This window comes from Sus scrofa, chromosome 6, assembly GCF_000003025.6.
Source record: "Sus scrofa isolate TJ Tabasco breed Duroc chromosome 6, Sscrofa11.1, whole genome shotgun sequence".
NCBI lineage: Eukaryota > Metazoa > Chordata > Mammalia > Artiodactyla > Suidae > Sus > Sus scrofa.
Window position 1 is genome coordinate 97,961,307 of NC_010448.4, and position 27,644 is coordinate 97,988,950.

At 46.5% G+C, this 27,644-nt stretch overlaps 2 protein-coding genes and 1 long non-coding RNA gene across 3 annotated transcripts in view; 1 reads left to right on the forward strand and 2 right to left on the reverse strand.

Annotated features, from left to right (window-relative positions):
* Nucleotides 1-1,596, reverse strand: LOC110261162. The gene has a single exon (XM_021096052.1). The coding sequence runs from the start codon at nt 1,240-1,242 to the stop codon at nt 784-786; it is 459 nt and encodes a 152-aa protein (XP_020951711.1). The 5' UTR covers nt 1,243-1,596; the 3' UTR covers nt 1-783.
* Nucleotides 1-13,668, reverse strand: NAPG (NSF attachment protein gamma). The gene is made up of 12 exons (XM_021096051.1): nt 13,228-13,668; nt 11,887-11,954; nt 9,207-9,291; nt 8,505-8,522; nt 7,816-7,846; nt 5,887-5,996; nt 5,711-5,777; nt 5,349-5,419; nt 3,971-4,049; nt 3,087-3,166; nt 2,193-2,322; nt 1-1,905 (listed from the first exon to the last, which is right to left on the reverse strand). The coding sequence occupies exons 1-12, from the start codon at nt 13,281-13,283 to the stop codon at nt 1,756-1,758; spliced, it is 945 nt and encodes a 314-aa protein (XP_020951710.1). The 5' UTR covers nt 13,284-13,668; the 3' UTR covers nt 1-1,755.
* The window catches only part of LOC106508392, a 16,397-nt gene continuing 2,213 nt past the window's right edge, over nt 13,461-27,644 (forward strand). Inside the window, exons 1-2 of the long non-coding RNA XR_002344996.1 lie at nt 13,461-14,701; nt 21,180-21,247. This is a non-coding gene — a long non-coding RNA (uncharacterized LOC106508392). The remainder of the gene's footprint in view (nt 14,702-21,179; nt 21,248-27,644) is intronic.

The window sequence follows — 27,644 nt, forward strand, 5'->3', positions numbered from 1 at the left end:
TACTTATATAGTTTCAGATTTTATTTTCATAATTATCTTCCTAAAGGAGCAATAATCTGCATTTCCATAACACATTTAATATTCTATTCACCAAAGAGCTGGAAAAAAGACCAGGGATAAAGCAGTTTTTATACACAAATAGCATCCTCTGCATATGTACAGATGAATTCGACATACAAAGTGTGCCTTGTGGACTGAGTGCACTGACAACACCGCGGAACACTGACTGTCAGACTCGGTGTAAACACGTCTTCACTTCCCACCGTACTCGGGACAAAGGCCTACATAGTGGAAAAATGAGAGGCTCTCTCTTCACGAACAGCCCCGACCTCGGGGAACAGCCACGAGCCCCGCAACTTCGTAACCTGGCCTGGGACAGGGGAGGGGGGTGGAGGTCGCACTGGATCACTGCTCATTTTTGACTAACATGTAAGAAAGAGTAAAAATAAAACTTTCCCTAGGCTGTAATGGAGAATGTGGTCTATAAAAGATGGTCTAAAATATCTTTTCAGTGTTGCCAAACCTCTTTAAATGGATTGTTCATTAGCTCAAATGCACCTCAGCACAAGACTCCTGAGGTTTCTGGTGGATCGGGATTGGGGGGGGGGTGTCTCTGAAACATTAACACAATGCCAAACACAAACGCCTAAATCTGCTTTCCTGAGATGGTTCAGTTTGCCTCCAGTCTGCAGGTGGCGGCTGCCCGCAGAACCACTCAAGGACTGGAGGGGGCAGGACACTGATTAGTGTTTGCACCCGACCTTCGATGACAATCTCCACCCTTCAGTCCACCCGCCTGAGCACACTGGCCAGCTCTCCCACGGAGCCCAGGGGGACGGGACCTCCCGTGATGACCGCCTCAGCATCCCCGGAGGCCAGCACACCGAGCTCCCTGTGCTGGCACAGACAGGTGGGGGCGGGAGCGTGGGCCCTTCCTGTGCAAGAGAGGGGGTCTGAGCACAGGGCGGAGGCCTGCGAAGGAGGGACGCGGGCTGGGATATAGACAGCACCTCCCCCACGACCCAGAGGCCACTCAGGGGGAAGAAACATGGATGCCAGGCTGAGAGGAAGCGCTGCACTGCCGGGACGCGTGAGCAAGCCCGTGTTAGTTCCCGTGCAGTCAGGAAGCCAGGGGGTTCGGAGACAGTCACGGTGCACGTGCGGGTGGAAGAGAGAAGACACCACAGACTCGCCGTACTGTGCTCTCTCACAGACTTCCAGGCGACTCCGCACGCACCTCATCCTGGGACAAACAGCAGGCAGGGCTCAAACAGCTTCCTGCCCCAATATCACTTCTGAAGGTCTAATAATTTAAATATACCTAATATCACGGGGGAGAAATTTCCTTTTGAAAACGAACATTTAAAACACTATTTTGTTTAACCAGTAAACGTCACTTTTAGCAGCAATTATTAAATAAAACGCAAAACAACTTCTCTAACAGGAAATCACAAGAGCCCAAGAGAGAGGAGGCCCTCCGCCTAGTAATGCTTTGTTTAGAACAAATGTGTCTGAATTTGGTTTGCGATTATAAAATCAACTGCATGAAAATGTGACAGTGACTTCTCTGCTCACTCCTGCGGGTGTCTGACAAGAGCTTTATCATGAAGAGAAAAAAATGGTTCACGGGCAGCGGGCACGATGGGTGGTCCAGACGCGGGAATGAGGCTCATCTGCACCAACATCAGGACCAGGGCCTCGGGATCTGGGCACCCCCAACGTCAGCTCAGGTACCTGAGGTGGGGGACACTGAGCCTAGCACAGGCCCCCTGCATACTCATCCTCCTCCTCCTCAGCAGGGGCGGCGGGGGCAGGGGCGCCCTCTGGCTGAGCTTGTGGAGGGGCTGCCACCTTCTTCTTGACTCCACCTCCAGGGACCACCAGGCTCAGGCCCAGCTTCGCATACTGTCAAGGACAAAGCTCGTCTAAGACTGGACGACCCGGACGACCAGATGCGAACAGGCGACACCTGTGCGACAGAGCCTGGCCCTCCGAGAGCCTAGCCACCACTGTGATGCATCAACCACCACAAATCCCAGCGCCATTCAGCTGGCTCATGGCCGGGATGGGACAGGGACACGACACCCAGACACAGGAATGTGGGACAACTGAGCTAAGAGATGCTGGAGTCCCTGTGAAATACGGTCTGTTCCGTGTTAGGAAGCCCGGTCCCCGGAGAGGGAAGGACTTACATCATTGTCCATGTACTTGAACAGGGGCGAGTTGCAGACCTCGGACACCTGGTCCTGGTCCTGCTGGTCGTAGCCCTCCAGAAGCTGCTCCAGAGCCGCACAGTCTTCACTGCCGTTGAAGCCGGGGATGCTGGGGGAAGACCAGGGCACGTCTGTGTCTGTTCCCCACAGAGCGGCCCCCACCCAGGTGACAACATCTAAGGACACTGCCGATCGTACAAGTGAGGAGGCCTGGCAGGCTGGACATCCTACAACACCCCGGATGGCCAACAGCAAAGACTCGGGGCGCCTGGACTCAGGGTGCCCAGACTCAGATGCCCTGCTCACTTAAAACTTCGCCTCCAAGGAAAGCCCTTAGCCCAAGCTCCTCACAACACAGTGTGAGCACTGCCCTCTTATCCTTTTTTTCTTGGTGAATATCACGAATTCAATCAAGTCATTCACTTTCGTGGCAGCCCCCAGGAGAAAAACATATGAAAGAACACAACTCATAAAAATCCCACTGCTGGAGTTGCCATTGTAGCGCAGTAGAAATGAATCTGACTAGCATCTGTGATGACACAGGCTTGATCCCTGGCCTCCATCAGTGGGTTAAGGATCTGACATTGCCACAAGCTATGGTGTAGGTTGAAGACACAGCTCAGATCCCACACTGCTGTGGCTGTGGTGTAGGCCAGCGGCTACAGCTCCAATTTGGCCCCTAGCCTGGGAACCTCCATACACCACGGGGGTGGCCTTAAAAAGCAAAAACAACAACAACAAAAATCCCACTGATAAGCTGGAATGGTTGCCAGGCACTCCCATCCTCTGAAATCTATTTAAAAACAAAACAAAACCCAGGACTGTTGGCCCAAGCTGAGTGTCAGGAACAGCTGTGAGCTGGTGGTGGCTCACCTGTAACTCTCCCGGACGCAGCGCTCGGCGGCCACATAGTCGTTTCTGTGGAGATGAACTAAGACTTGGGCAATTGTTTTCTGAAACAAAAGAGGCGATTATGGGCCATGTTTATATCCATGCAGAAAAGACAATTTCCTGACGGCTGGAGTTTAACGTTCAATCTCAGTCTGTGCCTAGAGAGATTTGTAATCCCCCTGTCACCTCAACAAGACCCCGGCAGAACATCCCAGAATAGCACACCTCGAGCTCCAGTGTGCACACTCCACCCAGGGTCTCCTTGAAGAGATGGCAGGGTCAGTGGCTGAGGGAGCCTCTCATACTGGCTCCCAGGTGGTGCCGGTACCCAATCCAAGAACCACATTCAGAGACATGGCCACCGAGAAAAACCATCACATGTTATAAAGGAAGTTTCTTCCAGGCACCTACACAGGTTTAATCTCAAAAAGGGAACAAGTAAGAGGGGGCCCATAACGCAGCAATTCTACCCCAAAATCCTTAGAGGGACAGAAGGACAAGATGAATGAGTGGAAACTTCACAGAACAGACGCAACGGTACTATTCACTTAACAAAGGATTAATGAGAACACAGGACTGGTAAGATCGTATTGGCAAGACAGCTCTTCCATCTTTTTATGGTCATTTTTGAGATGACTTATTGATCCATCTTTAAGTTCCCTGAGTCTTCTGTCGTCTCCATTTTCAGATTAAGCCCATCCAGTATTTTACTTCAGACACTGCTTTTTCAGTCAAAAATTCTAATTTATTTCATTTATAGTTTCCAGTAAAAAAAGAAAACACATATTCATGGAACCTGGTCTTAGGCACAGTCACACCACCATGAAATCTAAGGTAAAGCTAAAACAAGCGTCTTCAAAGCATACCTTATAACAAGTTGGGTAATTCTCAATCTCCTTATAAATATTTTTTTCTTTCTGAATAGAGAGTGCCGCCTCATCGAACCTAAACACAAAACAAGAAAAATAAGACAGGCAGGTCCATGTGACCCAGAGAGAGGTCAGTGTTGTGCTGGATCTGACGTTACAGACTTTACAGAGAGAAAGACGCCATCCGGCACCTCAGCAGCTGCCCCACAACCGTGTTCCATGGCCTTTAAATGCTCCACCGGCCCTTCGAGATATCAAGCAGCAAAGCAGAAGACAGGTCGCTTCACACAGGGAGTTTTCAGTCTGGGGGTGGAGAGGACAGACCACCCACTAACGAGCATCAGTCAAGTTCAACCAGCTGCTCTGTGAGCGTCTATGAGGAGCTGGGAGACCACCCTGATCCCAGCATCTTGGATTCCATCCCTCCAGGAAGGACTTGAAAACACCTGAGAGCACTGGCCGCCCCCACGGTACAAGGTGCCCAGCGTGGCCTCCAAGAGCCCCACAGCCCCACGTCCAAAAAGGCATGCAGGGACGTTCCCGTCATGAACTTAGAGAAAATGAACCTAATATCCATCAGGACGCAGGTTCGATCCTCGTTCAGTGCGTTAAGGATCTGGTGTTGCCCTGAGCTGCGGTGTAGGTCACAGATGCAGCTTGGATCCTGTGTTGCTGTGGTTGTGGTGCAGACCAGCAGGTACAGCTCCAATTCAACCCCTAGTCTGGGAACTTCCATATGCCACAGGTGCAGCCCCCCCAAAAAACAAAAATAAAATAAAATAAAAACACAAAAAGGCTGGCAGGGTGGGGCCAGAGTCCTGCCCGCACCTCTGCTCAGTGCTCATCTTTCTCTGTCTACGTTCACACACCCTCTGGAGAACTTTATTAATAGCAAAGATTGTTTACTATGCTTAAACTGAGGGGAAGTAAAAAAACAAAAGGAAACCCCCAACAGAATTCTGGGTGACTGGGCCCAGCTTCTTGTGTGCAGGCCATACATGTGAAGGATAAAATACTAACTACCCCATCTAAGGACACTGTCAAGAGCCTGTCAGTTTTCGTGGAGAAGCATTTAGGGCATCTTGTCCTTTATGCCCCAAAGATACTCGTCCTTGGGAGACATCAGAACCTACCCACGACAGACCAGGACAACTGCTGTCCCCCGGGCTGTAGGGCTCAGGCAGTTGGAACTGATATGCATGGGATTACCCTTCAGAGGAGGAGACCCCTCAGTATCTCAGTGCTGTCCTGCAGACCCCCATCTTTCTACGGCATGGCCTGTGTGCCTGACATCACACCAAAGACATCAACGAGCCATTTCTCCGGTGGGGACGAAGCTCGCATGGACACAGGAGCATGGCTCTGTGACACGCACCTGCGTCCCCGTACCAGCAGTCTGGAGGCTTTTCCTAGTAACTCAACTGCCTGTCGTAAGCGTTCTTCATTCTGTAAGAATTCAATACAGACAGTGTTGGCTGCTTTAATGTCGGAGTATTTTTCCCCCAACAATTATTTCATTAAAAAAATAATTAAATAATTAAAATGGCACTTGATCAAGGGAGGAGGTGCGTTGTGTGACACCAAAGCTGCTAATCCATTTCATTAGGAACAACAAAAAAGTTTAGTTTGAGCACTTTTCAAAGTTTTCAAAGAGCTGCCACATTTCTGTTTTCCTGTGTATTATGAATCTCAACATTCGAAGTATACTTAAAGAAAAACAATAAAATTCAAACTTACTTCAAACACATTAGCTGTCTGCTGATATAACTGCACAGCCTTATCTGGATCAACATTTTCTATAAGCCTACATGAGACAAGAAAATGGACTCCTATGAGCAAGAGAAAGCTTGTTTCTCAAAGGACTGTATTTAAGCAGAAAGAGCTCCAGGCTGAGGCCGGGTCCACACACTCACTTCCCGGCGCGCTCCAAGGCCATGGCGGCTGTGTCCGGGGTGCCGTTCTCCAGGTACATCATGCTGGCCTTCTCGATCAGCTGCACAGCCTCGGGCAGCTTCTGCATCTCCTGCAGGCAAACCACACAGCTGGATCAGTACATGCATCAACTCGAGGAACACAGAGGGAACAACCTGAAATTTGCAAAAGCAAAGGACCCAAAACACCATACAAGGATTGAGATGCGTAAAATGACTGGCCTTCACGTGGTTACTCTGCCCATCCAGCTTTGTTTGGTCAAACCAAACACCAATCAGTCAATTTAGACTGAACTCATCACTTCCCAGCATGTCAGGGAAACTACAAATAGCAGAAACCCAAGCATTTGCTCTTTGGTGCTTTCAAAGCATTTACAATTCCTGGAATACTAGGGGTCTCTGCTGTACACAAGGCCTGTGCCAAAGGCCACAAAGGGTCAGCCTAGGGGCTGTCCCTCATTTCTGAGGACGCCTTGCTTGGATCACCCAGTATCTGGATTTAAGTTGTGTTTTATGGCTTCCTATTTAGAAAACATCAAAAGCTCTGGCATCAGCAGGCTCGCCTTCCCACACAGCACTGGCTGAGGGGCCTCGAGGCAGCAGGCCCTGTGGAGGCCGGCTCCTCCTGGGGGGGCTGCCCCTCTCCCCACACCCTATACACCAGCCCTGCCTCTGCACTCTGCCATCCACCACGCTCACCTGCGTTCACAGCCCTCTTCACCTGAGTGCCATCGACAGAGCAGAGTTATGTAACCATATAACAATTTGTCACAAGGAGGCATCAAAATTTCAACATTTTCCTATTACTAAAAATTCAGATAACTGCCACTTTTCTTAAAAATAAACATCCCTCTTCATAAATACTTTCTATTTCTTTGTGACAGAATCACAGGACTGGAATTCCTGGATCAAAGACTACAAGAGCTCTCAAAGCCCTCTGTATTATGATGGAAGTATTTTTTTAATGACATCAGAAAATGCGCAGGAAAACTCAAATGTAAACAGTGCGCTACAAAGCTGTGTGTAAAGAATTATCCTTAGTGTGTGTATTTATATATACAGGAAAATTTCTGTGTATAGAAAAATAGCGAGAAGAAAAAAAACTAAGCCTGTTAACAGCTATTACTAATACTCTTTAATCTTTCCAGTGTTTCTAAATGTTCTACAATGAGCATATATTCACTTTAAAAAAAATCAGTAGGTTAAGATTCTCAGTTGTAGAAATGAAAAACAAAAATTTTATTAAAGTGTAAGTTCTTAAAACAAAGCTTTATAATAAATAATTGAAAAGAGCTTTTATCGTACCAGAGAATGTAAAAATGCAAAAGAAAATGTTCTGTTTCAATTGCCACTTGGCAAACGTGGAGAGTCAGCATAAAGTGACACGTCCTGTCTCAACACAGCAGGATATTAACTCCCAAACTGCTTTTCAGAAGCAGGAATATAAAAAGTAGCTTGGACATATTAGCCAAAATATTAGTCAAAAAGAATCAGAGTTAAACAGCAACGGTTTAAGTTCTCTTCAAAGATAACTGGTATTTATAAATCAAGAAAAAATTCTTCATTCTACAGCCCACAGGTAGTAAACACCTGTAACCTTTTACTACCTTGGAGTGTCCTCAAGTTCTCAAAAGCAGGGACCGCCACCCAGAGCTCTGTTTTGCAACACCCTCTCCTGGTCACAAAGCTCAGAACCTCAGTGTCCCCAATTCCCTCTCATACAGGCTCGGTTAAAAGTCCCTGTCTGGAGACACACAGAAGGTACCCAAAGGTCCAATGAGCATCACCATGGACAAGAAATCTCCATATCTCTCGCCTTAGCGAGGAGACTGCCACCTGGGTACACAGTCACTCTCATCCTCGTGGCTCACTCGTTTACCTACAGAACAGCTGTGAGCCAACAGCACTGACCTTCAGCATCATGCCGGCCTGCTCGTAAGCTCTGCAGAGAGAACAGAATTGCTTAGATGAGATCTTGATGAAATAAGGGGAGGAGAAACTTTCTATCACAGGTATGAGAAACCATGGCAATTACGACTGGCTCAGGCAATGTGTGGACTGACAGCTTTTGGTGCCACATGGCAGAATTCTTCTTCCTTTTATTTCCATGGGCAGTAACGCCTTGGAAAAAACAGACAGATCTAAGTTTAAGGGTTATCGCTTTGCAGATGCAAAATCAAGTAAAGCTCAGAGAGGTTAAATGACTTTCTACTTGACAAGCCTAAATCCAAGTTCTGAAACAAGTGTTTCTACGAAAGCAGGGGAAAGCTTCCTGCTTCTCTCCACAAGTGGCATTAACAATCAAGAAAGAAGAAACAAAAGAGATTCTAACTTACTTGTTTTTTTCATAGGTTACTGAACAAAACAGTCCTAAAAATATGATGATGATTTAACTTAAACACTGAGTAGCTTAGCTAGAAGTGACTTCACTTTTAAGGCTCCAGTGAAAACTAAAACAAATGGAAATGACTATTTTATTTAAATCAATACAAACTAATGTACTGATTTGGACAACTTAGGAAAAATTTACCCCTCCCCCCCAGGAAAACAGCAAGAAAATAACCTACAAATACATGAACACATGAAGACTATTTACTTACTTGGCAGCATGAAAAAGACTGAATGGATGCAACAAAGTCAAAATTAAGGAAAAAAAGCAAATCAAAAGTTTCTAAAGCTCTACTAGTTAAAAAAACATTAACTAAATCACTGCCCTGGTTCATCTGAAAAGACAAATCCTACAATCAGGTAAAGAAGAAATACTTTAATGCCTGTGGATGCCTCCTAAAAACTACGTCATTCACAGAAACACTGACAAAAATCACATCGATTTTTAAGCCATGATGCATAAGCCTGAAATTTTACTAAAATGCAAGATTATTATAATCATAACCTGCAAATGAGATTAAAAATAAACATTTTTAGTTGATAAGATTATAAAATACATCAGGCAAATTTGCTTTAAACTATTTAAAAATTTTATTTCAAATACCCAAGGAAGGCCATATTTTAAAAGATGAATTTAGCAGTTCGCACGTTTCCAGCACACTAGCTGCTTCCCCATTTTTCAGCCCCTGTCCCTGCATCTCCCTCACTTTACCCCAAGTAAAACCATAATCAAGCAAATCCAGAAACAACAGAAATAAACCCTCAAACACAGCTCTGCAGAATGGTGCGGAGCTATGATCAGGTCTCCTTCAGAGTTTAGAAATGCAGGATTTTTCTAAACGGCTTCTAATCTAATAGCACTATACTCCACATGCAGCAAATTTATAACAATTTATAAAGGCTGAAAAAGATACGCCCTGTTATTCTCGTGAGCAACAGCTTCTCTCAGGCAGGCGTCTTTTGCTTGCTCAAACTGTTTGGCATTTTTAAAAGCAACAGCTGAAATAGAAAAAAAAATAGACTTTCTATTTCCATCATTTAAAAAAATCCTCAAATAAATCACTCCCCAAATCTGCATGATGTGTGAAGTATTAGAAAATAAACATTTTATTCATTCATTCACTCATTGTCTTTTTATGGCCAAACCCGCAGCATATGCAAGTTCCCAGGCTAGGGATCCAATCAGAGCTGAGCTGCCGTCACAGCCACAGCCATGCCAGGTCAGAGCCCCGTTTGCAACCTACATAGCTCACAGAAACGCTGGATCCTTAACCCACTGAGAGAGGCAAGGGATCGAACCTGCATCCTCATGGATACTAGTTGGGTTTGTTACCACTAAGCCACAACAGGAACTCCCCAACACTTATTTTAATCACATACTTAGGAAATTTCATAAAACCGTAAGTACTTACTTTTTTCCAAGTCAACATCTTACAATTTTTTTTTTTTTTTTTTTTTTGTCTTTTTGTTTTTCTAGGGCCGCACCGGCAGCGGCACATGGAGGTTCCCAGGCTAGGGGCAGAATCGGAGCTATAGCCACAGCCTACGCCACAGCCACAACAACTCGGGATCTGAGCTTCATCTATGACCTACACCATGGCTCACGGCAATGCCAGATCCTTAACCCACTGAGCGAGGCCAGGGATGGAACCCTCATCCTCATGGATGCTGGTCGGGTTTGTTAACCACTGAGCCACGACGGGAACTCCCCTTACAACTTTTTTGACTATCAACAACTTAAGAGTATTTTCAAAAGGCTTTAATTGTAGGCTACTAGCAATAAACCAGTACTCCTCCCACTCACACCCAAGCTTCTAAGCTTTGAGAAACACCAGCATCTAAGCTTTGAGAAACTGAGATCACATCAGTCAAAGCAAAGCACCCAAATAACAGGCACTGTCACAAAAACAGAAACTTACTTCACTGGTTTTATATTTACTAATAGAAACAGTGCTTTAGTTACAGCTTATTCTATCTTTTAAATTATTTTGAAACTGAAGACCAGTAAACACACTCAATATTTTTATAAATCTTTTTGGCACAATCTTTATGATCTTACAGATTTTGGAAAACTTACAAAGTGCTGCTCACAAATAAGTAAAAAGGATACTGCTTTAAGAAAACATTTGTAAAAAACACACTCTTAAAATAACCTTTAATAAAATGTTGAAAATAAGTGACAAACTACTTTCATCTCTGAATTTCCATATTTTGCTTTTTGAAAAATTTATTCCACTAATGAAAAGTATCTTGCATATCTCCTTGAAGAAAATAAACAAAGAATGCTTAACAGTAAAATCTAATGTGAAACACTTATTTCTGAAAGCAGCTTACAGTCTCAGATGCATATAAAACAATTCTGTGTTAAATTTCCCTCTTGGAGACTTGCTCTCCAGTCACACAAGTGTCCTTATACAAGGTGTCCATAAGATCCATATAAAATTTGAACCTGCAATCATTTTCCGTCTAAATAGGAGGTACAGTAATTCATATAAGGTAACAGATAATTTACTCAGGATTACATCGAAGTGCTAAAGATTAATTTATCGTCCTTTCCTTTATTACCTGGGAAATACATGCTGTTATTGCTGATTAGTGTCATCTTACCTGATTTCTTTTTTCTTGGTGACATACTAACACTAAATGCGAGGCTAACAAATGTGATCAAGGCTACTGCTGAAACACAGTAAAATGTGTTCAGGGTGTTTCAAAACTGTATTATGCTTTATACCCAAATAATCACGGATATGCTGAAAGCTATCTCCCATAACTTAAAATGCTAAGTTTTTAATAATTCTCTTTTGGTTGCAAATTCCAGATCATTTTTATCTTACATGCATATAAACATATTAATATATGCCTATAATGTAACACTTCATAAACATTCATCGGTGCACCTCCGTGGAAGGGTCAAAAAGAACAAGAGCCAAGCCACGGCATGCAGCTCTACTGAGAATGAGGCTAAGATGTTTTAAAAAGTCAATGAGAAAAATCTTCAGGGAGTTCCCTTTGTGGCTCGGCAGTTAACACACCCGACTAGGATCCAGGAGGATGCAGGTTCGATCCCTGGCCTTGCTCAGTGGGTTAAGGATCCAGCATTGCCATGAGCTGTGATGTAGGCTGCAGACGTGGCTCAGATCCAACATTGCTGTGGCTGTGGCATAGGCTGGCAGATGTAGCTCCGACTCAACCCCTATGCTGTGGGTGAGGCAGAAGGAAGGAAGGACAGAAGGAAGGAAAAGAGAAATAGAAAAAATCTTTCAAAATAACAGGTAGCAGAAGAACATGACAAAACTCTCAGAGATAGTATGAACTGAATGAAGTTCAAGAACATATAAAGGATGCTAAAAGCGCAGCTGCATCCCCTGCTCCCATCCTGCCATCCCAGGAGAGGCAGAGGCCACTGAATCTGCAGCTCACACTCAAGACATCTGAAAACAAGTGGACAAGTGCAAGGATTCAGGCAGTTTCGTTTTGTCTTTTAAACAATTAAAATGCTACAGGATGCGTTAGGAGGAAGAATTATACCGAGATGAAGTGAGCAGCCCATGTCAAGATTACACACCACAAGGACTGGGCTACAGTCACTCATACCTGCTTTTCCATATTCAGAAGCAGCACTGTCATAATCTGGCTTCCATTTTAAAAAACCAGTTTTCAGGCTAAAAGGAAAAGAAGACACAATTAACACAAGTTACCAACCATGTTCGTTCATAAGTAAGAACCCTGCTTGTAAGCACCTTATAGGTCATTAAAGGGGGCAGGGGACCATGGGCCAATCACATTCCTAAGAACCTTGCTTGTAAAGGCTCTGATGGGCTCATTAAAAAGGGGGGGAGGGGACCATCCCTACAAAGTCACCATCTCACTCAGCTCCATTGAAACTTACTGATAATCACATACAACCTCACTACCTTCCCCTCCCATTGTCACAGACACAGTTGTCCCCCTTTTGAAATGTCTGTCCAAGTAGAGTGGAGGGTCTTCCTGCACGGTCCCCAGACTAGCAGGAGCAGCACCACCTGGCAGCGTACAAGAAAGTGTAAGTCACTGAGCGAGCCCCAGCTCTACCGAACCAGACACTCTGGAATAGCGGCGGCAATCCAGGGTGTAAAAAGCCCTGAGAAGTATTAAAGCTTGAGAAGGGCTGAAGCACATAAGTAAGCAGTGGGACCTGTGAGACTGCAGCACAGGAGAGGCCAGAGAATGACCGAGGAGTCATCAGCAGATGCCACACCAAGGGCCCCATAAGTTTCTCTAGGAAGACTGCAGAGAAAAGCCAGGAAGACTGCAGAGAAAGGCCAGAAAGACTACAGAAAAGACACTCAGGGAGACAGAGGGAGTCAGCAAGAAAGACTCCAATGAGCCACCAGGGGACAGGAAGGACCACCTGAAAGACGAGGACGACTGGAAGACAGAAGCTGCTTTCCAGGATTCCAGGATTACTTGGCATCTCAAACGCCACACCAAAGTACAATCCGATTGAATCCTTATCTAACCTGCCCTTTCTGCAATACTTTAATTTCAGAATAATTTCAGGCTTACAGTTTAGTGACTGTCAAGCTTAGGTGTGCTTACAAATTGCCCAATGAACATCATCTTTAATTCTAAACTTCAGTTAGTGACGACCTGCTTACGACTCTGCCAGCTTCCAAGGGACCAGGGGACACCTTAACTGAGGAAAAAGAGGGGCTACCGGCCTAGGTGGGGGGAGCCCCCAGACTGCCGGGCTCCGGGGTACCAAAGAGCCCCCACTGCCCCCATCACCCGAGCCGCGACAACTTCCGGGTCGACGGTAGCGCTTCCGGGCCAGCGCCCACCCCCCCAAGCCCCGCTCGCCCGCCCCTGCGCCCCCCGCGCGATGCTAACTCGGACAGCTCTCGGAGGGGCCCGGCCCCGGCGTCCGGCCTGGGCCGCGCTGGGCCTCTCACTCACTATTTCTCTGCTTTGGCGAGGTGCTCCAGTCCCTCGTTTATCTTCTGCGCCGCCATCTCCGCGGTGCGGCCCTGACGTGGAGGCCGAGAGCCCGCCGAGTGGGCGTGGGAACGCCGAGGAGGAGGCCGGGACGGCGCCGCTGCCGCTCCACCGGGGCCTGCAGGGCTCAAACCAAGTGCGGCGAAGCGGCCCGGGAGCCGCGCAGGAAACGCCGCGCAGGCGCAGAGCGCCCGAGCTGGCCGCTAGCTTGTCTCCATGCGCAGCAGTGGTGGGTAGTGAGGGAGGTTCTCTCATTCATTCGTTCGTCAAGCACCGGTTTGTCGAACACCTACTATGCGTCAGACACTGTCCTAGTGCCGGCAGGTCGCCAGGGAGAACGAGAGACCGAGTCCGGCCCTCGTGGATCTCGCTTCCCGCTCCCTTGAAAGCGCATTGGCACTGCGATCCGTGACCGCATAGACTCGTTTATTTTTTACTACATGTGCGCCCCTACCGCCTGTCGGTCACCGTCAGGTAACCCCTGACAGATGCTCAGAAGTGAGCACTCCGTGACGTTCGGGAGCGAGGTTCGCCAGCAAGGGTCTGGCAGAAATAACAGTAACTCCGTGTCCGACTCACATTTCGTGGGGTTTCAACACCTGCAAGGTGATTCTGCGATAGCATTGCAGCTCCTTGGTCTCCACCCAACTAGCTCATACTCTCATCCCCAGGATCACACCCTCGACCTTACCAGTCATGGGTAACTAATTACTAGTGACTGTGCCCCCGACGCATCACTTTCAAGCAGACACTTTATTTCTTGCTGTCTTCTAGCTCTGATAATTTTTCACCTTCAGCAGAACTCCCACCTCTTCCTGGCCTCTGCTCCTGTTCACACCTCCCTGTTTACCCATTATAAGCTCCATGTTCCATCATTGTAACTACTCTTCTGCGTGTGCATCAGCCTCCCTGGCCCTCTTCCTTTCTCCTTGTATGGAAAAGCCCCTGTTCTCTACGGACTGGAACTGCTCTGAGCAATTGAAAGTGGTTGGAGAAAAACAAAGCAGCAACATGCTAACGTGACCCGTCCCTGGAATCTGTGCTCATACATGTCAAGGAGGCCCTGGTGCAGCTAAGTTCCTGAACTGCATTTCACTGGACCAGTCATCCAAGGGCGAAATCTCTTCCTGGACCATCTTGGGCCCTCTAGGTGTGACTCTGTAAACTAGACTGGGCAAGATGGAGGAACAGGGGGAAAAGCACACATTTATTTAACAGAGGTTTTGTGCGACACGAGAGCCTTTATAAGGAAATGAAGACCCGCAAAAGTGGTTACTCCTGTGTTTTTATGCTTGCTGTGCTAAAGGCTGGAAAGTCCTGGGAAAACACGATGGGACAAGGGCAGGAGCCCAGCACAGTGACCTGTGGAAACTAGCAAGGCCTTTGTTCTCACCACCTTCAGCACCTCTGTCTTCAGAGTGTTCCTGTCCTCCAGGTACAGGTAGCTCATCTCTCACATAGGGTATATGGGGTTCGGGAAACGCTGTCCCCAAATACGGCACCTTGGCACATGGAACCCAGCAGAAAATCCACAGTCTAACTGGTCCTTCAGTCATAATTTCTTTATTAAGGCTCCCACATCACCTAAAACTTCTGTTCAGTGAATCTGTAGTCTTTCCTCCTATTAATCTGTCTGTCACTTTCATGTTCAGACCCAGCCAGGGGCCTAAGAGGGTTGAGGAGAACTTTTTCCTCCCTTACAGGGTCTCATGGGAGAAGGGAGGAATCAAACCTGCCTGCACCTGCTCTTTCTCAGGTTCCCCCAGCTGAACCCCTTCAGTATGCCAAGGAGCCGTACTTTGGGGTAGTGCGTTCTGAATCCCACTGGGACATAATGCCTGCTGTCATGGAATGTGTGATCTGTGAGGGGGCACAAATGTTAAACCTAGTTTTATTTGAGCATCAACACGGAAGCATTTAGGGGTTTTGTTTGCTTTGTAGAGCCACACCCAAAGCATGTGGAAGTTCCCAGGCTGGGGGTCACATTGGAGCTGCAGCTGCCGGCCTATACCACAGCCACAGCAACGGAGGATCCAAAGCATGTATGCAACCTACACCACAGCTCATGGCAATGCCAAATCCTTAACCCACTGAGTGAGGCCAGGGATTGAACCCACATCCTCATGGATACTAGTCGGGTTCATTACCACTGAGCCACAGTGGGAGCTCCTGGGAAGAAGCATTTCAGAGCCTCGTGGCTACCGTTTGCTCTTTTGGCCTTCACACAACAAATCCTGTGGAGTGTGCTCCCCATGCCAGACACTGCTCCAGGCTGGGGGAGTACGGCTCCCAAACATAGGGGACAGAAATCCCTGCCTGGCACCTCTAGAGCTTACCTGCCAGGGGAAGGATGGGCAGTGGAAGGCAAGCAGGAAACATGCTAAATAACCCAATGGAAATGGAATGTAGATGGGATCCTGGCTTCAGAGGGAGGGGCTGGGACAGTGCACGTGGGTGCGCTTACCTCTCCAGGAAAGGTAACCTTTGAATACAGACCTGCCCGACGGAAGCTCTGAGCCATGTGCTGTCTGGACCAGGTACATCGCTGATGAAGGCTGGCAGCCTGGCCCATTCCAGGAGCACCACGGGCTATGGGCCAACACGCCTTCCCTAGTCAACATCTGCCTAGAATCAGGCAGGGTTTGAATGATGTTTGAAAATCTTTAGGAACACATCTCTTGCTTGAATACAACTTCCTTCTACTTGTATGATTAGAAATTAGTACCTGTTAATAAAGACACTAAGAAAGTTTACTCAAACATGAAAATGTCAAGCCCCTAATTGCACTGGGTTTGCAAAAGCAGCTGTAAGGCCCTTTTCCTGGAGATTCTCAGTAGCTGGGGAGAGAGCATAATAATACTACGGCAGGGCACGTGCTAGAAAAGGGTAAAAGATCCAGAGAGGGACCCTGCCCAGTCAGCCCCAAGCTTCCCACCAAGCTCCCCAAGGCCTGCTGTTCCCTGGCTGCCCACTGAGCGGCACCCCTGGCCCACAGCTACTCCCAGAGACCAGGCCATGCGGAGGCCTTGAGTACCCAGGGCTCAGTACTGCTCGCATTTGCAGAGTCCTTCCAGATTCAGAAAAAGGAAGAAAAACCCTCATTCTTCCCAGCCCCCAAGGAAATCATAGAAGAAAGAAGACGGTTTTAGCTTTTCAAATAAGAAAATAAACAAGTGCTTGAAATGGATAAGTTTTTCTTTTTAAATTTGTTTTTGCAAAGGATTTTTCATCCCTGAAAAACAAAATACTAAAATAGCGAGTTATGTTTTCATTTACAAATCCTTCTCAAGAGGAAATCTAATAATAACAAGGGGTTCCCATTGGGTTCCAGCTTGTTCCATCATGTAAATATGTCTGTTCTCTGGGGAAGGAAGCCTACCCTGAGCCAGGTAGCTCTCATTTAAATTGGTGATTTTACTCGTTTGTATTTTTTCCTCTTCTTTTGCCTTGAACAACCTCTCAGAACAAATTTTAGATCCTACAGCGGTATGTCAGGCAGGAGAGGCCTTTGCAGTGAGTGATACAAAGTATAAAAGACGGGGGCAAAACAATTTGCTGTGCTTTGCCCTAAATCCTGTGGAAATGTTGCTTGCCCTCAAGTCTCACCTTGAACAGATATTCACAGGTTGGGAAAACAGGGCTGTAAACTGGGAGGACAGGCTTAGGGCTCATTGTTTCCAACCTCAGCTGGGCTCCTGATAAGATGGAAATCCTTTGGCTTCTTGAGCCTTGGTTCCTCTCCCTTAAATGGGGATAATGGTGATGTGGTAGATGAAAGTGGCCGTCAAATCTTGGACACCCATCCCACAAAGAGATGGCATCTATGCCCCCTCCCTGGCCCGTGAGTGGTTCTGCGGCTGTTTGACCAGTAGAACTGGGAGGCAGGCCTTTGGGCATCATTGTGGGAACCCTGACCTGGCTGACCTCCCTGAGGCTGCCATGTTTCAGGGAAGCCTAGGCTCAGGCAAGGGTCTACATGTGTAGAGGGAGGGTGCCCCACTCCCCATGCTCCCAACAGCAGGGCCACTGCCAAGGTCCCAGATATCACGAAGCAGAGATGGCCCATCCAAAGTCCAGCATCCCAAGCTGCATTAATAACACGTTGGGTTTTTCAACCCCTGAGCTTTGGATCGTCTGCCAAGCAAGCAGCCGGAGGCGAGCCCACCCAGTGCCTGTCACTTGGGCCCTTATCAAGTTCACAGCTGACCCGCCAAGGCCCATGGCTCAGAGCACAGCAGCCTTGTGGCTCCTGTCCTTTGTCCATTCTCTCCAGAGCACACGTTTTCAGAGATGTGGGCAGAGGATACTCTGCAGCTCACAGGGGACACTGAAATCCCTGGCAGCTGAACCACGTGGGTGCTAAGGGCTTTGGGGCTGCAAATCCCCGAGAGCCTGAGCACATCAGGTGCAAGGAGAGCCCCACGGCTCCCTAGGCTGCACGTCCAGGAACCGCACCCAGCTGTGTGCTGATCTTCATGTTCCCCGTAAATCCCCCTGAGCACCCACACTCCATGGGCAACTAAACACAACTGGGGTAATGAGGGCATGTGGCCTGAGAAACATCAATGCAGCAGTTGATGCCCAGGCTTGGGGGGTGGGGTTGAGAGCACCCCCCAGCCAGGCTCAGGGCTTCCCAAGCACTCGTGGTCCCCAGAGCCCCCAAGAGACCTTATCTTTAGGTCACAGGTATTTAGGCAACACTTCCAATGATGGCTGGCAAGGCACTGGTGATATTAGGAAATGAAGCATTCTTAATGGAGTGAGCATCTAGCACAGAATCCCGAGAAACAGTACATGCCAACTCCCTAATCTCTCCAGCCTGGGCCCATCACTGTCCACCCCTGCTGTACCGGCACCAGCTCCTGCAGTGCCGCTGGTCCACCTGCTTTCTGATTAGTCACTGGCCTTGTTCTGATCTCTATGGAATTCATCAGCACCCTGCAATATGTCCCTAGCGGGTAAATACTGCGGTTACCATGGCTTCTGCAGGTCCCCACTGACAGCAGAAAAGGTAGCAATTCCAGGGCTTGGGTAACCACCCCCTGGCCCTGTCTGACCCCACCTGCTCTGCTGATGGCTGGGACAGCGCTTTGTCACCCCCAGAGATGGGGGGATGTGGGGAGGAGGAAGGCGAGGATGGCACAGCCCAGAGGTGATGGAGGAAGAGGAACTCGGCCTAGAGTTCGGGGGGAGGGTCCTCTGCTCCAGGATGTCACGTTTCTCACAATCCACCTCTGCCTCTCAACCTGGGGGCCTCTAGATAAGCCACAGTCACCAGGTAACACAGACCTTTGAATGATGTGCTCTCCCTTCAGTTTTTGCAGCTGCTTGGAAAAGGGACAGACAGCTATGAGCAAAAGTCAAAAAGCAAACATGAGGGAGGGGAGACTTCCAGCCAAGACTCCGCATCCCCCACAAAGCTGGGGCCTGACGCCAAAGCTTCTGCCCCAGGGGCTCTAGGCAGCTCCACCTGGGCCTCCAGGGCCCCAGCCTCCTCCACCCACTCTTCCCCAGCTCCTGCTCCGCCCCACGCCCTCTTCTTGTTTTCCACATTTCTGGTTTCTCCTGTTTCCACCTCCCTGGGGCTCACAGCACACAGCTCCTTGTCTCCCCCTGGCCAGACCCTGCCTCCCATGCTGACCTGTGTCCAGGCCCTGCTCTCCACTGGACCATAACCCTTGGAAGGACACTCCCCACGTGGCTGCTCCTGCCCCCAGCTGGCTTTGTGCCATCCACCAAGTGACGTCCTGGGGACAGAAGGACCAGTGAGTTGTGATGTCATCTACACTGAGAATTGACATGGTCAGATGGGAAGTTTGTCCTCCTCCACGAATAGTTTCCACATCGGCAACGATTCACTCTGACTCCCCCCATTTCTGGGACTTGGTGCTGACACTGCAGAAACCAGAGGAAGACCAGTCTGGGGTGGGGGTGGCTGCAGGGAGAGCCCGCAGGGACCCCTGGACCACCGCTGTCACTTCAGGTCCAGAGCCTGTCTTCAGAACCTTCAGCATTCACAGCTGTAGGACTTTGATGCTGCCATCCTGATTCAAGACCAAGGCTAGACCTATAATTTAGCTAAATTCCGACCAGCAGGCAATGTCTAGTTTAAACTCCAGGGTGTATCTTTGATATTCAGAATAGGCTTTCAAATCAACCTCCTTACTGACATATAATCTTATATATCTTATGTATTAAAAATACAAATGTATAGAAATGGAAAGACTTAGTAATGTTAGCTTTTCCTTTATCAAGTTATCAAGACTCTTCAGCTATGGCTAGAAGCCCTCATTGGAAGCACAGCCCCTGCCTCTGCTCTGTCCTCCATCCCAAGTCAGGTTTGGCTGAGCTGGTTCTCTTGACTCCCAGGGGTCAGCTTCGGCTACCTGCTCTTCAGGCACTGATGAGAAAAGACATGGATCCTCACAATTGGGGTGTTTTGTTTGTTTGTTTGTTTGGTCTTTTTGCCTTTTCTAGGGCCGCACCTGCGGTATATGGAGGTTCCCAGGCCAGGGGTCCAATGGGAGCTGTAGCCACTGGCCTACGCCAGAGCCACAGCAACTCGGGATCCAAGCCGCATCTGTGACCTATACCACAGCTCGCAGCAATGCCAGATCCCTAACCCACTGAGTGAGGCCAGGGATCGAACCCACATCCTCATGGATGCTAGTCGGGTTCGCTAACTGCTGAGCCATGATGTGAACTCCGTGGACCCTCACAATTGTTGCTTGGACTACATGTGTGTGATTTTCTCAGACAAGATTATTTTTTCAGCCCCCTTGGGAAAGGATTCCTTCTGTTTCTTTGGCAAGCATTGATGTCTTCATATGGAGGGGCCTTATAATTACCTTTTACTCCTGACAGTAGTTTTAGATGGAGAGTGAAAGTAACATTCATCTTCAGAAAAAAAGTCTAGATGTTTTAGACAGAACCAAATATTCTGAGTTGAATCAAAAAGCAGTTTTGTGAAGCCAGGGTTCTGCGACCTGATTGCCAGGGCTATGATGAAATCTGTTTACGTTCAAATTTTGTAATAGCCTGTAACTTTGAATTCTGTCTGGGGCAGTTTTTAATAAAGCCAGGCCTTATGGCTGGTGAGAGAAACCAGACAGCACATTCAGTGTATACTTACTCACCCGGCATGTGTTTGCAAAGGACTGGGGACCATGATGCAGGCATGACAGGGGCTTGGCAGGATGGTCCCTTCCCTCGAGGACTCACTTGGTAGCAGAAGTGATGGCTATTAAATAACATTTAAGAAATTACAAATATGGGAAGTGCTACCAAGGACAGAGAACTTGGAGTTCCCCTTTGTGGCTCAGTGGGTTAAGAACCCAACTACTATCCTTGAGGGCGTGGGTTAATCCCTGGCCTTTCTCAGTGGGTTAAGGATCTGGCATTGCCATGAGCTGTGGTGTAGGCTGCAAATTCGGCTTGGATCTAGCATTGCTGTGGCTATGATTTAGGCCGGCAGCTGCAGCTCTGATTTGACCCCTAGCCTGGGAACTTCCATATGCTACAGGCGTGGCCGTAAAAAGACAAAAGAAAAAAAAAAAAAAAAAAAAAAAAAAAGGACATAGAACCTGTTGGGGGCAGCAGCGGGGTGATTATGGAGGGTGGGCTTAGCTGTAATCTCAAAGAGCTCAGGAAAGCATTAGGGGATGAGGTCCTAAGGAACAGGATGCACCAATGGACAAGGGAGCCTCTGAGACAGGGAACCTGGTGTCATGAGGTCCACCTGTGCTTCAGGTGGTGTGGACCAGGCCCTGAGGATCCACCTCCCAAACAGAGGATACTCCCGGGCACAGGTCATCTGAATTCTGCGCAGTTAGCAGGAGAGGTTGAGGAATAATAATAATAGAATTAGGAGGAAATAAATGTCTCGGTAACTCTGGTATTTTTCCTATCTGAAGGCTGTCCCTCAGAGTGATCGGTGTCTGAATGATGGGTATTCCATGTGGGTACAGAGTGATCGGCTATTGTAAGTATAAAGATGAACTGGGGGAACACTTTTACTGGGAGAAGGAAATGGAGGATGGGGGTGACTGGAAACAGAGAAAGAGTCTAATTTGGGTTAACTCTTGGATCGTAAGCAGTTCCAGGGAAGGGCTGGGTGCTTCGTAATACTTTGACAAAGTGAACAGAGCCCATCCAGCTGTGCCCAGCTTGTGTCTGGTGATGAACTCGGTCCCAGCTCTTGCTGGTGCAGAAGGAGAGGAGGATGTGTGGACACTCTTCTAAATTCACTTTGAACTCATTCAGGGGCCACTGCCTTCTGTTTGGGAGCAGCCTGTGACCCAGCCAAGAAGGAACCTCCCAGCAAAACCTGGGACAGTAGTTTGTAAAACAAAGAAAAAGCTTTGTGATGCAACCCACCCCCCCCCCGCACCCACACACGCAGGCACTTACATATACACCTGCTCACACACACGGAAACACACACATCTCTTAGACAGAGCAGGGATTTCCTATAGAAGTTAGCCTGGATTGAGGACTTAAAAAACCCTCTGTAAGAAAACAAGGAAGAATTGCAGAAAGAGAGAGAAGCCATCAATGACAGAGTGGTATAAGGACGTGATTTGTGGCCGAGTGAACTAAAACTTCTACCCTTGGTATTGCTGATATTATACCTGGGCTCTGAGAGCCAGCTGAAGCTGACTCTTCAGGAAGAAATGCCACCAAGGGCTGATGTAATTGATCAGGAGTGGACTGTTCAGGCAGGAAGCATCCTAGGGGAAGAGAACCCAAAATGAGTCTCCACTACTAAACATCTTATGAGCAAGCTGGGGTGAAGGACATGGACTGCCTTCAGTGGAGAGCAGAGGTCGTGGGGCTGGCCACATCAAGACTCACCAGGGGTGGGGACAGTTAGGTGAGCTCCCTGATTGCCAGCCCTCCCTCACCCCCTCCCCACAGCAGGATAAGCAAGGACATCCTTGGATAAACAAAAAGAGCGGGGCCCCTTCCACGTGGAGGTTGCATAAAAATGGTTTTGCTATAAAAATGTAGAGCAACTTAGGGATTTGAACTTGGATAGGCCTGGAGGAGCATCCTCTGTGGGCAGACTGCATGTTTGGGCATTTAGTGAAACACCTGATGATAGGATCCTATAATTATGGGAACCCTCTGGGGACAAATCATTAGGACTCTTTGATGGGAATGCAACCTTGTGTTTACAACTTGAGTAACCAGGAGACAGTCTGCCTTTCATTATCACGTAATAACCTCTCACTTTTATGGGAAGTTACTTCAGTTCCTTAATTAGATTTAACTGAAGGATGAAAGTCCATTTTTGCTACACAAAGCCCAAGAAAGGAAGCCCCCTGTGTTTCACACAGCAATTGATCATGAAAGCCACATAGTTCAAAGGTACACACAAATACGAAAATTATGTTTTCTAAAGCTCCCTGGACCAGTGAAGGGTAACTTCAGATGGACCCAGGGTTTTAAATTTAAGTAAAAAGTTCTATACTGGGGCTAGATGTGGGGCAGACCTGCAGAATGCAACACGGGCATTGGGCATCATTATGTGTCTTCTAACATACATAGCACCCAGCTCAGCAGAGGGCATGTAAAGCTTGTGGAGCTTCCAATGAAATGAGTGTGCTAGGTCCTGGGAAATAAACTGGTGGATTCTTATTTACTGAATTTTTTTCCCAAGGACAATATCTCTCTGCTTTTTCCTGAGCAATTCATTTGTTCAAGTCCTCTGAAAAATGTTAAGTCACATTACCTCTTTGGCTTCTGGAAAGCCCGACATTAACTATGGCTCCCCTCCATGGAGGGACTCAGATTTGCCAGCATATCCTGAGAACACCCAGGGCACATCTGGATGGTTTTTATTTTTGTGGCCTTCGATTTTGTTTGCCCAGATGCACACAGCTATTTTTATACTCTATTTGGTCTTGTTGAATTGTAGGTATTTCTGTAAATTGCCTTGAAGCATTTTGGGAGTAAGTGGGATAAAGGTAAGTAAATAAAGAAACATTGATTGCAAGTTAAGGAAGTGAAACAATTTAACTATATATACTAAACTAATGCAGTAAGATCTAAACAAATGCAGTAAGAGCAAAGTCAAGAATACAGATGAACCCTTCAAAAGCACAAACTTGAAAGCAGTAAGGTAAGCAATACATCAGTTTATAACCACCCTTCTACTCCAAATACAACGGCTTGCTGTTAGACCAAGGTGATGGTCCCTATTTTGTCTTTCCCCAAAAAGATGTCAAGGAGTTCCTGTCATGACTCAGGGGAAACGAATCTGACTAGCATCCATGAGGTTGCAGGTTCTATCCCTAGCCTCGCTCAGTGGGCTAAGGATCCAGTGTTGCCATGAGCTGTGGTGTAGGTCACAAATTCAGCTTGGATCTGGCATTGCTGTGGCTGTGGTGTAGGCTGGCAGCTGTAGCTCCCATTTGACCCCTAGCCTAGGAACTTCCAAAAGACAAAAAAAGAAAAGAAAAGAAAAATGTCAAACTTTTGGAGCTTCTTGGTCCTTCATGGAAACAAAACCTGGTGGCCCTGCCTCCAGTGATCCCCAAACATACCCTGATGTCTTGCCCTGTAGACTGATCTGGTTGTTCCTTTGCAATTAAGTATCTTCTGTGAGCTTTGATAAGCACTGAATTTGTCCAAGGTAAAACATTTTAACAAGTGTCTTCATGCAACATCTGTTATTTTGTGGATTATATATGGATTATATACGCTGCCTTAGATGCCAGGCATGAGGAAGGTAAAGCTGACCTTGAATTTGGAATAGCTTCTGGATAGACACAACAAATATGCTCATAAATCATCTTTGTTAAAAACTCTGATTCTTCTCAAGTTCTTTTAGCAATGCTGTGCTGAGTCCTTACATTTCTACGCCATGCAACATAAAAGGACAATTTTAGCTCCTAAATATTTAAGATCGTCAGTGCCGAAAATGAATGTCTTGGTTTTAAAACTGTGACTTATGGATTCCACCAGAGTTGTTCTACAAAAGAGAAGGTAATGGTACTAATATTCTCATTGGCCAATCCATATCTGTGATATTTTAGTCAGTGTATTAAGAGAAATGCTAATTTTCCAAACTGAAGCTTAGTTAACCAACAAAGAATGGAGCAGTGACTAGCAGCACTGGATCCAAATTGTATTAGGAAAGTGTGAGAAAAAAAACTCTACTGGGAGCTCCTCCCCATTGTGGCTCCCCATTGTGGTTAAGAACCCAACTAGTATCCATGAGGATGTGGGTTCCATCCCTGGCCTGACTCAGTGGGTTAAGGAGCCGGCATTGCCTCAAGCTGCAGTGTAAGTCTCAGCCACAGCTCGGTTCCCAGATTGCTGTGGTGTAGGTTGGCAGCTGTAACTCTGATTTGACCCCTAGCTTGGGACTCTCCATATGCCTCAGGTGCATCCTTAAAAATAAAAAGAAAAAGAAAAAGAAAACTCTATCAAAGAACAGAATTGGGAAGAATGGTTGTTCAGAAGCCTATCAAGTGGAGCAAGAGTCTAATTTCTTCTGACATAAAAAGGTCTTGGGTAACGAGGGTCTGGTATTCACCTCAATATTAGAAAGAATTTTTAAAGAATGGCAAGCGTTCAGAATTGGAATGATATGCCTTGGAGTTTTTAGCAATGTCTCTGGAAATGTTCAGGCTGACCCTGGATGTCCTCATGAGTTACAGCACCAGGGAGTCACCGCAGTGGGTTGGGCAAGAACCAGAGAGATTCAAGGTTTTTTTTGAGTGTAAAGTCCTCTATTTTTTTGCAACATATCTGATATTCCTCACTGGTGGAAGTTCACAGTCTGATGATCAGTTTATCTAATGTTGGTCACGGAAAAACAAGCGAATAATAATCAAACATTTGACCTTTAGAATAATTTGTCACGCCTTCTAGGACTTGCTAACCTGCATGCACCACTGAGGTGTAGCATGACTCCTAGTAAAATGCAGTTAGGCTGTAATTGGCATGAAGGAAGATACTGGAACTTCACAGAACTCACAAGAAGGAGCTAAACTTGTTCAGGAGTTCCTGTCATGGCTCAGTGGTTAACAAACCCAACTAGCATCCATGAGGATGTGGTTTCGACCGACCCCTGGACTCACTCAGTGGATTAAGGATCCGGCATTGCCGTGAGCTGTGGTGTAGGTGGTAGACGCAGCTCGGATCTTGAGTTGCTGTGGCTGTGGACCTCTAGCCTGGGAACCTCCATATGCCATGGATGCAGCCTTAAAAAGACAAAAGACCAAAAAAAAAATTGTTTGTTCATAGATGTTTGCATGTGTGGCAGAATTTTGCACAGAGGTCCAAATAGTTTTTAATTATTTTGACCACCACCATTTTCTCCAACATCCTGGTGCTCTTCGAATGAATTGCAGTGGAAAAGGTAACTTCCTGACTCTCTGTGGTCTGGAAAGATGATGAGACACAAGCCATCGGGAACAATGGGCATAGGACTGTGATGTTAACGCCTGGGTCACTCCCTGGGAGAAAGGTTGATCCAGAAACGGAACGCATTGCTTGTTTTATTTCCAATCAGGCTGCTCATTTGAATTCGTATTCATTGCTTTATTAGGCTGAAAATTACACAAGAATTACACAGGACTTCTATTTGGATCATTGGCTCAGTCATCACTTTGATGTTTTATTTATTGACGCAAAAAAGGACTTGCCTTTCAAGTTTGTTATCTTTCCTTTCCATGAAATTTCTCAAAGTATCAAGAAACTAGCTCCACAGGACTGTCTACCTCGTTTGAAGTTGGCACAGGATTCTGACGTGTTATTGGTGCCCCTGGGTGTTTCCTGCCATTTAGTTTCAAGCCAATAAGGAAATGCAGGGATTGGCTGGAATTCGCTATGAACAGTGAAGACAGACATTTGTGCTGGAACACACTCAAAGAAGGTTCCTTGGAAAATGCATTTGATCGTCCCAGGGACTTTGTTTTCTTGGCTATTGAAATGATTTTTGTTTGGAAATTAGAGCTATTTCTCATCTGAGACCAGCTCTTTTGTGAAATCTGCACTTCCATGTTTATGCCATCCTTGTATGACATCATCCACTTGTTTCCATGGCAAAAAGTAACAGTTAAGGAAGAGAAAATATAGAATAGAATATTTTTTGGAGAAACACCTATTCAAATCCTTTGTCCATTTTTTAAAGCAAGTTATATGCTCTCTTTTTTTTTTTGCTGCTATTGAGTTGTAGGAGTTCCTTATATATTTTGCATATTAGCCCCTTATCAGATGTATGGTTCACTATATTTCCTCCCATTCTGTAGATTGCTTTTTCACTCTGTTGATTTTTTTCTTTGCTGAGCAGAAGCCTTTTGGTCTGATGCAGTCCATTTATTTATTTTGGTTTTTGTCGCCTATGCTTTTGGGATCACATCTGTGAAGTCACTGCCAAGACCAATATCATGAAACTTTCCCCTGTGTTTTCTTCTTAGAAGTTTTACAGTTTTAGGTCTTATGTTTAAGACTTTAATCCATTTTGACTATTTTTTTGTCTATGGTGTAAGGGTTCACTTTCACTCTGTATGTGGATATTCTTTTTTCCCAAAGCCACTTGTTTCAAGAGATCCTTCTTGGGTACTCCTGGAACCCTTGTTGAGAATCAGTTGACTGTATACATGAGGGTTCATTTCTGGGCTCTCTATTCTGTTTCACTGGTGTCTGTCTGTCTGCCTTTGTGTCAGTACCAGCAGTTCTGTGGCTTTCACAATAGATTTTGAAAATCAGGAAGTGTTATGCCTCCAGTTTTGTTCTTTCTCAATATAGCTTTGGCTATTCAGGGACCCTTATGGTTCCACATAAACTTTAGGATTGTTTTTTCTGTTTCCGCAAAAAAAAAAAAAAAAAAAAAAAAAAAAGAGCCATTGAGATTTTGATAGGCATTGCCTTGACTCTGTAGATCTCGTTGGGTAGTAAGGATGTTTTAACAATATTATGTCTTCCAATCCATGAACAGGGTATGTCTTTCCATTTGTTTGTGCCTTCTTTAGTTTCTCTCATTGATGTTTTGTAGTTTTCTTTTTTTTTAATAATATTTTTTTAATTGTTGTTTCCCCAATACAATTTTTTTCTACTGTACAGAATGGTGACCCAGTTACAGATACATGTACACATTGTTTTTTCGCACATTGTCATGCTCCATCATAAGTGACTAGACAGCAGGATCTCATTGCTAATCCATTCCAAAGGCAATAGTTTGCATCTATTAACCCCAAGCTCCCAATCCACCTCACTCCCTTCCCCTCCTCTTTGGCAACCACAAGTCTATTCTCCAAGCCCATGATTTTCTTTTCTGTGGGAAGTTTCATTTGTGCCGTATATTATACTCCAGATATAAGTGATATCATATAGTATTTGTCTCTCTCTTCCTGACTTACTTCACT

Coding starts and splice junctions, on each gene's coding strand:
- LOC110261162 (XM_021096052.1), bottom strand. CDS start 1,242: ATGAGGTGCGTGCGGAGTCGCCTGGAAGTCTGTGAGAGAGCACAGTAC.
- NAPG (XM_021096051.1), bottom strand. CDS start 13,283: ATGGCGGCGCAGAAGATAAACGAGGGACTGGAGCACCTCGCCAAAGCA. Junction 2,323..3,086: donor TGCGTCCGGGAGAGTTACAG/GTGAGCCACCAC, acceptor GTCTTCCCCCAG/CATCCCCGGCTTCAACGGCA. Junction 1,906..2,192: donor TCAAGTACATGGACAATGAT/GTAAGTCCTTCC, acceptor TGTCCTTGACAG/TATGCGAAGCTGGGCCTGAG.